Here is a 14,069-nt window from a genome sequence, read left to right on the forward strand (position 1 = left end):
TATTAACAGAAAACACCACCAAGATCAATATTTGTATCTGAGCATAACACAGTGTGCAGCCAGCATCCCGACAGACCAAATAAGGCACACAGTCACCACTCTTTATCATCGCCGGTCATGATGTAAGCTTGTGTTGACCCCAGGATTTAAAAGCTATCTAACTGCCACCACTTTCATAAAACAAAAATGCCAAAAAAGGCTACGGTTTCCCTCCCCTGCTGAGAAGAATTCTATCAGTCACATACAGTGCTATTAATCCCAAACTTGCAAAGAGAAGAGAGAAGATTTCTGGATCTGTTTATCTGTCGGCATTCAATTTGGCAGTTTTCCTCAAGATGATCCTACTTCTGAAACACATCCTTGCACAACTGCTCCTAACCTCTTTCCAAAAGATCTCAACCAACATGACATGCACTGACTATCCTTAACTATACTCATACTAAAGCAGATATTTTCTCACCACATAAAAATGTAATCCTTTAGTTTTCCTGGAAAAAATGCTAATACACATTTTCTTATTGCTCAAAATCAATATGCACCTCAAAACCCAAAGTGCCTTCAGAAATCACTGCTTCATTTCACTCTTCTTGGACACTGTCCTCTGTGCCAAAGTACAACCAAGAAAACGTCTCTATAAGGAATAACGACAAACAAGGTTAGACACACTGCAACAGCGGCAATGCAACATGAAAAACACATGATGCATTTGCCCAAGTTTATCTTCAGATGTCACTTAAATGGATTCTGTATGCCTCACTGTTCTTGTGAGTTTCCTTGTAACCTTTATTTTTAGCCGGGGCAGCTGGCACAGAAGAGTTGAAAGCAAGCAGACAGGTCCATTAGTGCTGATGTCATCAGTGCGCACAAACACACACACATGGACAGACATATGCCTGTCAGACTCACTCCGATAATTCTAATATAAATCCTAAATTATACAAAATAAAAACATAAATATCAACCAACATTATTCTATTTTGCTTCTCTTACAGTTTGAAGTCTGATATAAACTTCAATCTGCAAATAAAAAGAATGAAGTGAATGGATGCATGACCTACTTTCCCAATATCTCATAAGTGCATACAATCATAGTCCTGGAAAACATCTCAATAACACAAGTTGCATCCCCCCGCCATTGCTTTTTATATTTCGCGCCACACAAATTACAGTAAGCAGAACTAAATTAAGATCTGTCAGACCAATAGTAATTAAGAGGATGTTAATTGCAGCAGACCTATGGTTTATGTCTGTGCAGCTCGACTGTAAAGCTCCGGCTGCCTGGTGTAGATCACACGCAGACAGCTCTTTCCCCGAATTTTCTTTGGCTGGATCATTTTCCATACAGCCCTTTTTCATTCAGTGGTAGAATGAAAACTATGTCCCTCTCTAACCAACTCTGGTATTAACATCAATTTGAACATTCCTAAGTAAGAACACAGGCATATAGACATGCAGCCCAAAGGGGGGAGAAAAATGAAGCTACAGTAACTCATATTACAAATGTGAACAATGCCCTTTTGATGTCTGGATCAATCTGCTTCCTTCATATCTGCTATTCCTCTCCTGTTCTGTCCAAAACAAAAAGGCCATGAGTCAAATAAGGAGATAGGCTGGATATTGCCAACACATCGACACCACTCTGTCCCCCCAGAGAGCCTTCAAGAGGTGAAGTTTAGATTAGGGAGGGGGGCACAGTATAGAGTAGCCAAGGCGGGGAGTGGTTGAAGGGGTGAACGGTGGGAAAGGGCTGTCACAAGAGACTGGGGCTGTCTCCAAACCTCCAGTCAAGTTTAAATCACATCGAGCTCCTCCGACTCTCAGTTTGCATCCTCCTCTCCTCTCCTCTCCTCTCCTCTCACTCCCTCTCTCCTCCTCTCTGCATCTGCTGGCTGCTCCCCTTCTTCTTCAACCTCGTGAGAGGCGTCTTCATCCGAACATCTGCACCAGCTCTTCACCCAAAGAGATAAAAAACTTTCTTTTTTTGAAGCCACTGAGACCCAACTGTCACCATGGAGGCCATCAAGAAGAAGATGCAGATGCTGAAGTTGGACAAGGAGAACGCCATCGACAGGGCAGAGCAGGCTGAGTCCGACAAGAAGGCAGCGGAGGATAAATGCAAGCAGGTGAGACGAGGCTGATGAGTTTTAATTGGAACACGTGATGGATGTGATCTCCTGACAGGGAAATGTGTCCTCTTGAATGAGGACGATATGTGAGCTTTAAAAAGACTGAAAAGCAAAATGATAAAGTACTTAATGTTATTATATAGAGGTTATATACCATAAAATAATATATCAGTAAAAAGGAGAGCTACAGCAATAATATAGATATTGTTGTCCAGATGAATTAATGTAAGCAAACTAGAACCAGTGTTGTAAGTACCCAAACATTATACTTGAGTAAATGTAAAGAAGTGAGTCATCTATATGAATAGTAGTTGAGTAAAAGTCTTAAAATATCTGATATTAAATGTACTTGAGCATTTAAAAGTACAAGTAAAAGTAAAGTATAAATATATTTACATGTATCTAGAAACTGTATACTACAGGTCGACCATGTAATCTGCAAAGTTACTTAAATTTTCAAAATATTTGCCTGTAAGTTGTGGTGGAGTGGAAGTATAAAGTTACAGAAAATTGAAAGTACCTCAAAATTGTCAAAAAGTACAATACTTGAGTAAATTTACTTACTCAACTTACATTCCATCACTGACTATAACTAGAAAGTACCTACAATACTTTTGTGTGATGTACTGTATAACAATGGAAAAAGTGGCTTATTTTGTATAAGATTTTGTTCATATTTGCTTTATCATCGATATCAAAAAGTATTATTTATAAGGTTGTGATATTGATTTCATGCATATTGCAAAGCCCTATCTTGAAATAGGTTATTGTGACACCAAAGCTGGAAATAGTTTCCAGTTGAAAGTCTCTTTCATCCTCTGAAAAACCAAATTGAATTTACCGGTGGGATTATTTTGTTAGATCAGCTTGATGCGATTAATTTGATAGTCACATCTCAGATTAACATACTGATAATGTGGTCTAAAGCAAATAAATAAATACCAAACCACTTGTGCAGGCTACAGAGGGGCTCAACATGAAATGTCGAGTATTTCCCAAAGGCACCAAATGCTGAATAACAGAGAGCAGCTGATACTGAGCCCCTGGGCCTGGTCTGTTGGTGGGCGGGTGGAGGTGGTGGAGGATGTCCACAGGGATGCACAAACAGAATGGCAGAGTGCCAACTGCTGGACATGTTATCCACCGTGAACCAGAGGGCGAAACAACCAGAAGTTAAAACATCCACTCCACGGCAGCAGTTTCTCTGGGAGAGTACTGCATTTCCCAGCATCCTTATCTGAATTTAAAGTCAAAGGAAACCTCACAAATTCCAAACATCCATATTTGGTGCTGAACTGCGAGAGCCTCAGACAGCTTGATACTTCAACAGCTAACTTAATGATAGCTTACTTGTACCACTTGATACAAGCGAAGTAGAATCCAGAGATGTAATAGGATATTTGAGGTTTCTAAATAGAGGCAATTATTGCACGGTGGGAGGTGGTCTCATCATCTCGGCGGTACGAGAGGAATGCCAGAGAGCAGGCAGTTGTACAAAGCTGGGAGCTACAGTAAAGCAAGTGGAAAGAATCCTGTATCTGTTGGCTAATGCCCCGATCATACCCTCAGAGAGCACACAAGGAGTGACAGTTGTCAGTGGCACTGCACACATGGACCCTCAGCATGTCTTCCACATCAAGGAGCAGGCAGCATGAAATCCTAGAAGATTATGCGGAGCTCTTTAGTTTGTTTGGATGGCGGAGATACCAGCAGCGCTAAGAGATGCTTTCTTTGCTATTCTTGGCACGACGAGTTGGGCTGATGGAACACACTGAAAATACACAAAACTAATACTCAGTATCAACAGACATTACAGACAGCAGGCTCCAGCAGCAATTAAAGGATCGGTTCACCCAAATTACAAAAGAATTTTAAAAATTCAGCAGCAATTTGCCTCAGAAACAATGTCCCAGACGCTCTTGATGATCCACAGAACTCAAAATCGACAGTTCACTTTCTACTGAAGAAATAGTCCTGATGAAAACATTTGACAGCAGGTTCTGTTCATTATCAAGAACAGTGGGAGCTGAATAATTATGTGTGCTAGCAAAGTTTCTACTCATTCAATCACTTTGCTGCCAGGGATAAATATTTAATGAACTATAAGATGGATTGCCCTGAAATTGTGTTCAGACATTCACAGTTCCCAGACGATGAATCCTAACGATACTGGTGGTCCCCTGATGTTTCTTCACATGCCACCATAAGGTTTATATGTAACTAAGTACATTTACCCAAGTACTTTACTCAAATACAATTTTGGGGTACTTGTACTTGAGAATTTCCATTTTCTGCTACTTTATACTTCCACTTCACTACGTTTTGGATGCAAATGTTGTACTTTTAACGCCCTGCAATTATTTGCTAACTTAAGTTACTAGTTACTTTGGGTACTTTTTACAACACTGGGTTTATATTTGTGGTTTTAAGTAAAATATCTCTATCAGATGGATTGCCAGGAGATTTGGTGTAGAAATTCATGTCTATTGAGAATAGACAGCAATAACTTTGGTGGTCCTCTGACTTTTAAGTTTTTTAATTTGTCAAATACTTTGGTTTATAACCAACAGCTGTAACACTGAGACTCCCATCAGCCCCAGCTGAACTAAACTAAAATGGTGTACAGGGCCATGAATAGTCTTGCTTGTACCGTGGACAAGATAATCTCCAAAGGCCCCATCAGAAGATTATTGTAAGGGTTCAGGCCCTCCCATGACCCAGGGCCCAGGACAACTGACCTGGTGTTCCCCACGTGTCGGCAGCCCTGGTGATGTCAACATTATACCTGCTAGACGTCAGCTCATTGCAATAATCCTTGTGAGTGTGTCATCATTCAGCTCAAGCAAGACTGGGTCAGATCACTTTCAAATGGAGTCAGCCACTGAGTAGAAATCACATGGATTTTTTGTAATTAGTATCTTAATCCACTGGATTATAAAAAGATTCAATCTAATCTGAATACTTTTGGATCAAACACTGGAAATATTGTACTCCACTACAAATCATTTTTTGTATTCAAGCACTTGCAGGTGTACTGTGTGTACTACAACATGTGGGTGCTGTTTTAAACAAAATTACATATTTTACAGTCATAATCAAAAATGTAATCAAGTAATCCTTGACAACATAACTCTAATCTAATTATACATGTTCTCAAATGTAGTCTGGACTAATAGTAATTTAATTTTGGGAACTGATCCCAATTACATATTACCTGTTTCTCTCCAACCCTGAGTTCAAAGCACGACTGTACCTAAACCTCACAGACCCATTGGCAGGTCTGTGGACTTTTTTAAAGAGCAAAAGCGTGGTTTGGTTTTGCTGTTATCCTTCATGACTCTCTCTATTCGTCTTCTTTCAGCTGGAGGATGAGCTGCTTGGTCTGCAGAAGAAACTGAAGGGAACGGAGGATGAGCTGGACAAGTACTCGGAGGCCCTGAAGGATGCTCAGGAGAAACTGGAACTGTCGGAGAAGAAGGCCACAGATGTGAGTTAACCACAAAGTCGCCATCTGAAACACATTAGCCACATTACACGGTGGGACACCACAACTTATAAGTTTCAGTGTGGGTATTGATCACCACTCTTTTAGATGGGCCGAACTAAATATCCCCCATGACTGAAAAAAGGACCAGTGGTAGACTTAAATGCAGGCTTTGTTGACAGAACATTTGAACTTTCTTGAGACTTTCTTCAGAAATACTGCTGAATTAAGGGCTGATAACACTCAGTCTGAGTGTTGCTTCCCCTGCTTACACTCCCAAAAAAGGCCATGCCTGGACTCGTCTTATGGGTTTACCGTAACGCTTGCTCATTTCTAGGGTGACGAAACACAGCAGCAGAGTGGTTAAACCACTGATATTAAGAAAATATAATAAATAAAAACATTTTTTAGTTAAGTGTCCAGTTATAATCATGTAAACTGAGGGCACGATCTTTAAAAGTCCCTTTGTTTCTACAATTTTAACAAAAAAAGGGCATAAAAGAATTCAGTCAGCCGGCAATTCAACCATGAGATTGAATTTAAAAATCCCCTTCTGTCTATCACGTACAGACTGGTACTGTACTATACAATATGCCGGAAACAATTTACACTGCATTCCTACTTTCGATCTGCTACCCAACACCTACTGATCAACCACAGCGTAGATCTAAAAACCCTGAAAAGAGTCCTGAAATGACTCTACTAACCCAGATAGTGTTGAAAATCACTGAGTTACTGGTGTCTGACTGCGCTCTGCAACTAAGCTATTTCTCAAGCACAGACGAAACTCGGCCAGCCTGCAGCCCACCAGGAATCCCAGGAATGCGGCTTAAGCAAACAGAGAACCCCATACTGCAGTGTCTAATGAAATCAATGCTCTGGCCTTTTTTGGGGTGGAGATATTACACTCTGCTCTGTCTGGACTTACAGTACTTGAAACTGAAACAATGGTGAATGACCGGTCACCTTTAGAGAGCATCCCACTTCATTTACGACCTCTTTTTTACAGTAATATCTCACCTGGAAAAGACGAGATCGGATCAGATGTTGTCTTTTATCTAAAGCAAAAGGTTCAGTGGAAAAATCTGGAGACAGACAGACTGGACTTAGTTTGTTTTTAAGGGCAGAAAAAGGAGCAATATTATTTATATGACACCAGAAATACTTTTCTGATGTGGTTTTAACAGTGACACAATGATTTTCTTCTTTCTCGTCTCAAATTGATAGGACAATGCATCACCCAGGAGTAACAAGAGCTCTTGTTGTGTTGTGCAGGTGCATAATTACTAAAATGTAACACTTAAAACACTTAAGTAACTACAGTACATGATCCAGTACTTGACCTCTGATATCCCTTATGTAGAGGGTTTAGGTGTTATGCACCTTTTAAGTGGAATGAGCTGCAAATGACCCTCAACCTGGAGTCTTTTAACTTAATTAACTTAATTAACTCATTGTATTTTTTCTCTTGATTGATTATTGATTGCGTCGTCTCAGTTGCTGATTGTGTGCTTGTGCTCTTGAAAAAGAGATCTTAATCTCAGTGAGACTACCTGATTTAATAATGATTATATCAAAATGAGAAGGGCACATGGTACAAAATGTAAACCATACCTTGTGGTTTAATTTTTAGCTCTTAACTTAAGATTTCATCAACCTCTATCTTTTTTTTTTTCTTTTTAAATAGATAAATAAAACAAAACACTGACAAAGAGAAGGATCTTGGGTATTTGAAAAGAGCAATATAACATCTGTTTCTGGGGATACAAAAAGGATCTTACTTTTTAAAAATATCGTAATAACCACCAGTTCCCTAAATTATAGCAGGCCTTATTTTGTCCGACCAATTAATCTATTAATCTCTTACTTTTAGGCTACATAAAGCAGCAAATTCTCATCACATAGACAAAAGAGCTGCTAATGAATTTGCTAGTTATTGTTTCAGCTTTGACCATTACACTAAAATTAAACCCACACAACAGTGTCTCTAAGACTACCAGTAAAAGCAGATGAGATAAAACCCCAAAGGTTAAAGGTCAGATTACAAGTGATTTCTGTCTCTGATGACCTAGCAGATGCCCACAGATCTACTTTTTGCAGGTTTATCCACGTCTACATCTTCTTCTAATGTGTTTCACACTGCTTATGAGGGATGCTGATACACATAAATGTGATACAAGGAGGACAGAAGGAGAACATAACTGCAGTGAGGTCACACAGTAACACAAACAAATTAACTGATTGAAGCGGCGGTACCCAGCAACTCCTGTGTTCTGCAAGGTAAAATTAAGGTTTTTCTCAATGAAGTCTGGTGGTTTTTGAACAGGGTGATGTAACGGCTGTTTCTGGGGAAACAAAAAGGACTGAACTCTTTAAAAAATATTACATTTACCACCAGTTCCCTAAAATATAGCACGACATCTTTTGTCTGACCAACAGACCAAAAAAACCCACATTTTATTTGTGTTACTTTTAGGCTACACAAAGCTGATGATGCTGATGAATTTGCTGATAATCTATTAATGCTTCAGCTTTGACAATTAGACCAAACTTGAACTAAATATATATATAATCAAATGAAAATAGTCCAGACAGTGTGTCTTAAACTACCAGTGAAAGCAGGTGAGATAAGGCCCCAAAGGTTAAAGGTCAGATTACAAGTGATTTCTGTCTCTGATGACCCATCAGATGCCCACAGATCTACTTTTTGCAGGTTTATCCACGTCTACATCTTCCTCTAATGCGTTATGAGGGATGCTGATACGTATAAATGTGATACAAGGAGGACAGAAGGAGAAAATAACTGCAGTGAGATGAAAAGTAAGGAGGGGGAGGAGGAGGAGGAGGAGGAAGAGGAGGTGGTGGCAGAAGGGGGCGCTGAAGGAATGTGTCGCCACCCGATGGCTGCCGGTCATGTCTGCAACCAAATCAATTTACATTCCGGTCCACTGCAGGTCATCAACCCCTGTTGAAGAGGATTATTACCGCCCCACCCCACCCTGAACCACCCCCCTCATAGAAGTAAATCTATGGCCTTTTGGATTTCTCTTTTTTTTTACGCACACATAGGCCTACTTCCACTGTTTAATCCTCCACCAAAAAAACAAATCCAGCCATGCGTCATGATCCACATTCATACATCTTGAATCAGACTGGTGAATCAGATGCACTCTTCCTCACTTGATCTGCCTCCAATCAGAGCGGGGAAAAATGCAGCCTAAGCAACACCTTACGTTTGCCATATAAGTCCACAATAGAAAACTCCAGGCTCTCTTGACTTTTACACACCTCTTTTGTGGAGGAAAAGAGCAGTGCCGTCCCCTCCTAAATCCTGTGATGTCATCCGAGACCAGGCTTCTTCACAGGATTGGACGATCTCGCCATAAATTTCCTGAAAACTCCCTGCCCTTTTTTTTTCTCCCCCCCCATCCCAACACTGCACGTCCCTGACTTCCTGCCCGAGAGGGAAAAAAAAAAAGTTTTCCTCGGAGCTTGAAACTTTGACGCAAATCGTAGACTTTTCAAGGAGTCTAGCTACACTGTTTTTTGGTGCTCCTTCGTCGCTTTTGAGGAAACGAGGCAATCGCAATCATGGAGATGGTAAAGAAGAAAATCCAGAGCCTCCAGCTACAAGTTGATGAGGCAGAGGAGCGTGAACTGGCGGTACAAAGGGAGTTGGACACTGAGCGAGAACTGCGCGAAAAAGTGAGATCATCCTATCGTTTCTCCAACTTCATTCTCATTTCTTCTCATTCATCTGTACTCCTCGCATGCCTGTCGATCATCTTTTGGTGGGGATTGTTAAGAACTTACACGCAGTATTGGTCGAACAGGTAGCGGTAATGATACTCGTACAACGCCCCTGGAGGAATTTATAACTTCCGCTGCGTATCCCATTTGTAAATGTGTAATTTTTATCTTCTTATGTGTCAATGTAGTCGATTTAAGCGCTTATGGGAACTTGAGGCATCATTGTAGCGACACTCCCTGGTCGACTTTTGTTCGGCTGTGTTATCTAACTGAAACCCGCCCTATATCGTCACGAACACCTTGAAAACCGACGGGGGCCCCTCGGTATTACATTAACTGTCAGCGTGGTTGCTTAAACATTAAATACAGAGGCAGGGTTATGTTTTAAACTCATGGAAGACAGTGGGAAAATGGTTCCTTCCTGTTTTGTCAAGCATCCAGCTGTCTTTGTCTCTGCTCGTCCTTTTTTGACTTAACAACATTTGGCACATTATCTGAAATTAGGAGCTGCAATCCTTCCTCCTCCTCCTCCTCCTCCTCCTCCTCCTCAGCCTCCACACAGGAAGAAGAGAGCAGACTGGTTATCTGTGATATCGGTCTCACAGGAAACAGGCCGAGGAGGAGAAGCAATCTGCTGTCCCCCGAACATACATGGGTTTACATTACAGACGGCCTCAGATATGTCAGGGTTAAATCTGCCGTGCTGTTCTACATCAGCAGTTCTCAAAGTGTCTGTACAAGCTTCAAAGTCCAGAACTCATCACGGCCATTAAGACCGAAACTGATTACATGTAAGAAATCTGACGCGCTGGACAGGAAGTAAAGAGAAAACGGGAGTTATAAAACGTATAACTTATAGAACAAATAGACACCGGACCGTTTGACTGCAAGGCAACCAAACCCAAGTGCAGTATTAGTGAGACACTCAAAGCCAGAAAACCCTTTTTAAAAAATCAATGATTTCATATTGTATGGCTGGATTCCAACGTGCAGCTCAGTCGGTCTATCCTCCCTCTTGTGGCAGCAACATGTTTCCTGGCTGACCTCTGACCTGTGACCTCTCTCTCTCTTCCTCTCCTTGTTGCTGTAGGCGGAGGGCGATGTGGCATCTTTGAACCGCAGGATCCAGCTGGTGGAGGAGGAGTTGGACCGCGCTCAGGAGAGACTGGCCACGGCCCTGCAGAAACTGGAGGAGGCTGAGAAGGCTGCCGATGAGAGCGAAAGGTGAGAATAATTAGACAAACTGATACACGTAGATTTTAACCACCTTGTAACTGCAGAGAGATCCGTCGGAAGTAACATGGTTTACTCATAACAACTTGTGCTATATTTTTGGATTCAAAGGGTCCAGTAGACCCTAATGAGATGAGTAGACTAGGATTGTAGTCGTATAAAGTGGACGAGGTGGCAGAGCTTTCTTTGCATTCAAAGCTTTTATTAAGCTTTCTGAATGAAGCTTTTATTGCCTGTCTTCATATTTTATGACCTCATCCCCCTGTAAACCCTCAAACAAAATCCTCAGTTTGAATAAAGTGATTCATCGGATTGAATGGAGCGCATAGCTCCCAGTGAACGCAGTTGCACATTATGATCCTTTTCTTATGATGGTTTCAGAGCCAAAATAGATTTCTTGTTATGGTGGTTATTTGTAATGTTTAAAATGTTTAGGTGTACATTTTCTGTTTTGTTTTTTTCCATTGTTTTATGTCTGATGACAATAATATCTATCTGGCTTAGTCATAGATTGAGTTTGAGTGTAGGAGTATTCATACTTACAGTGGATAATTGAATAGAAGAAGAATTTACAGTAATATGATAAATATATATCTATACATAATCATAATAATAATCATACTAATAAACATATACAATTATACATACAGTATATCCACATGCACCTATACATCCATACTCCTACACACACATTTACAACCATAAAACCTCCATACAATCATGCATACATTTTGAAATACACATAAAAAAACAATATACAACACAAACGCGCTGAAAGAACAAAAAACAACCCCAAGCACTACAGCTACTCTAGCTTTCTAGTTTTCATGGAGAGCAGCATGCCAGCAAAAATTGCAAAAACAGAATCCCATCATCTGCATATTGTTGAGGCTGAAACCACAGAATATGCATAAACGGTCATAAGGAAAGGAAAATGTAAAACATTGGTGCCCAAATTTGTGTTGTCTTGTTGAGCTGAAGCCTGTCCGTCTTTCTGATCATCAGAGGCATGAAGGTGATCGAGAACAGAGCCATGAAAGACGAGGAGAAGATGGAGATCCAGGAGATGCAGCTCAAAGAGGCCAAACACATCGCTGAGGAGGCGGACCGCAAATATGAGGAGGTGCGGATACAGAAAACATTTCAGCTGACTTTCAGTTTTCACATGACTCTGATGTCGTTTCTGTTTTTGCTCAACTGTGACTTTATGTCGTTTTAATGCCAGGTTGCCCGTAAACTGGTAATCCTTGAGGGTGAGCTGGAGAGAGCAGAAGAGAGGGCAGAGATTGCAGAGCTGTAAGTATGAATACATTAATGCAGTTACATGCACACTCTCGGGCATCATTCAACTAAATGTCAAACTCATTCAGAAAACTTAAATACTGCATATTTCTCTTCTTATACAGTAAGTGTGGTGACCTGGAAGAGGAGCTGAAGAACGTCACCAACAACCTGAAGTCACTAGAGGCTCAGTCTGATAAGGTAAGTGTTGTGAATCTATGCTGAAGATTTGTTTAAGGGTAACTACCCCAATTTTACACATTAAAGTGTGTTTACAAGTCTTGAGGAGTACTACTGTATATGTGAAAAAAAGTCATATAAAGCCTTGTGTGGCTCCAGAGGAAACTGCAGGTCATCTGATAAATGCCTCCAGTGATGTCACTCAGTGACTTAGTTGCATTGTGGGTAAAGTTGTTGTTCTCACTGACCATTTAAAGACAAATGATCAAAGTCGATACAGCAGAGCAAGAGCACATTCTTCTTCCTCTTCAAAACCTGGTGCATGCATTACCCACAATGCAGTTTACCCACAGAGTAGCATCACTGGAGGTGTTTTATCAGATTAAATGCACCTTCCTCTGGAGCCACAATAGGCTGTATACTACTTTTTTCACATATGCAGTAGTATTCCTCAAAAAAGTGGGGAAATAAAAATAAAATAAAGTTGGTGGAGTTACCCTTTAATTAGAGCAAGTCTTACCCATTGAGTTAAGCATGAAAACTTGGAACAAAAACATATTTATTGTTCTGGAAATTAATTTCTTGTGTTTTTCTGTCTCTACAGTACTCTGAGAAAGAGGACAAATACGAGGAGGAGATTAAAGTCCTGAATGACAGACTTAAGGAGGTAAGTTCATGCCTGCCTTTGCTATATTCTCTGAGGGAAACTGTGTCTGGGTGATTAATATGCGTTTTGTCTTTTTAAAGGCGGAAACGCGTGCAGAATTCGCAGAAAGGACGGTGGCCAAGCTGGAAAAGACCATAGATGACTTAGAAGGTACACTTCATTTTAATCCTCCTTTTCAATCCTGTTTCTTTACTTTATTCGAATCTTTATCATTCTTAATTTCCTGATTCTTTATCTCTGATCTGATTTCTCTCTTTTTCCTCCTGATTCCCTTTCATGGTCTGCACAATTCTGCATTTTCCCTCCGCCTGCTCTCTCTCTGCCCTTCGACCTGCAGACGAACTGTACACTCAGAAGCTGAAATTCAAGGCTATCAGCGAGGAGCTGGATAATGCCCTCAATGATATGAACACCTTGTAAACCTTAAAAGCATTAAGCTCATGATGTCACGTTCTCGTTGCTTCAGCTGATTGGAAGCACTTTGTCTCTTCTCTTCTCCCTTTGCTCTCACTGCCCCTTGCTCCTTTTGCATTCAACTAAAGCACAATAAAGATATTTTTCTCTTTTACTCTCTTGTCTTCTGTCATTTCAGTTTTCACCTCTGCAGCTGTAACAGTCACTTTCTATATTTATCAGCCGCTATGAAAAGGCCAAGTTTGTAGGTTTACATATTATGAGCCAGCTCTTTTCTTTTGCTTTTGGTGCTCTATGTGACCCTTATTTTATTATCTTTATATTGCACTCGTGCGATAAATTCATCTGTTCACTGACACGCCCATTGCATTTAATATCTGCTGATACTTTTCATTGCAGAGAACCTATCGACTGCAAAAGAGGAGAACGTTGGAATGCACCAAGTCCTGGACCAAACACTGCAGGAGCTCAACAGCTTGTAAAATGCCAAGAAGAACATCAAACAAACAAAAAAACATTTGTTTTGTCAAAGAAATTTTTCTACATGCCATCCATTTTCTGTAATTTCACCCTTATTCCCGTTTAAAGACAAATGTACCCCTTTTTACATATTTATGGTTCTTTTTGTTTCTTTTTCCTTTTTTAAAAAATGGTTTTGGGTCCATATGATATTCAGTTTTCGGTGCTAGAAATTGTGTTGTAGACCAAACTGAGCACAAATAAAACTGATGATGATGATTTTGATGAAGTGAGTTTTATGGGTTTGGTTGACTGAGTTTGTCCTCAGATCTGCGTATGTGTGTGTGCGTCAGAGAGTTGCAACACAAGGGAGCAGAATGAGCTCACCCTCTAGTCTTCATGTGCTAACATGCTCTGTGTTTTCTGTTCTGCTCGGCTAAGACTGAATTCCTCAAACACGAAAGTAGAGATCTTG

At 40.5% G+C, this 14,069-nt stretch overlaps 1 protein-coding gene across 4 annotated transcripts; it reads left to right on the forward strand.

Annotated features, from left to right (window-relative positions):
- The first annotated feature begins 1,758 nt into the window (after positions 1 to 1,758).
- LOC311266915 (tropomyosin beta chain) lies at positions 1,759 to 13,873 on the forward strand. Of its 4 annotated transcripts, none has more exons than XM_084369598.1 (9): positions 1,759 to 2,123; positions 5,488 to 5,613; positions 10,451 to 10,584; positions 11,599 to 11,716; positions 11,819 to 11,889; positions 12,000 to 12,075; positions 12,659 to 12,721; positions 12,802 to 12,871; positions 13,059 to 13,289. In XM_084369598.1, the coding sequence occupies exons 1-9, from the start codon at positions 2,010 to 2,012 to the stop codon at positions 13,139 to 13,141; spliced, it is 855 nt and encodes a 284-aa protein (XP_084225724.1). In that variant the 5' UTR covers positions 1,759 to 2,009; the 3' UTR covers positions 13,142 to 13,289. The 4 variants fall into 4 exon arrangements, with proteins under 4 accessions (XP_084225724.1, XP_084225723.1, XP_084225726.1 ...); XM_084369597.1 differs by lacking the exon at positions 13,059 to 13,289 and adding an exon at positions 13,535 to 13,873 and having other exon boundaries at positions 1,771 to 2,123; XM_084369600.1 differs by lacking the exons at positions 1,759 to 2,123; positions 5,488 to 5,613 and adding an exon at positions 9,020 to 9,315.
- Positions 13,874 to 14,069: the final 196 nt, after the last annotated feature.

The sequence above is a fragment of the Pagrus pagrus genome (assembly GCF_965226575.1).
Source record: "Pagrus pagrus genome assembly, chromosome: 12".
NCBI classification, from domain to species: Eukaryota; Metazoa; Chordata; class Actinopteri; order Spariformes; family Sparidae; genus Pagrus; species Pagrus pagrus.

Bases quoted from the DNA above. Each gene is read 5' to 3' on its own strand.
- LOC311266915 (XM_084369598.1), top strand. From the start codon at position 2,010: ATGGAGGCCATCAAGAAGAAGATGCAGATGCTGAAGTTGGACAAGGAG. The intron at 11,717-11,818 runs GTGCGGATACAG...TTTTAATGCCAG, and splicing joins CGGACCGCAAATATGAGGAG to GTTGCCCGTAAACTGGTAAT. The intron at 12,872-13,058 runs GTACACTTCATT...TTCGACCTGCAG, and splicing joins GACCATAGATGACTTAGAAG to ACGAACTGTACACTCAGAAG.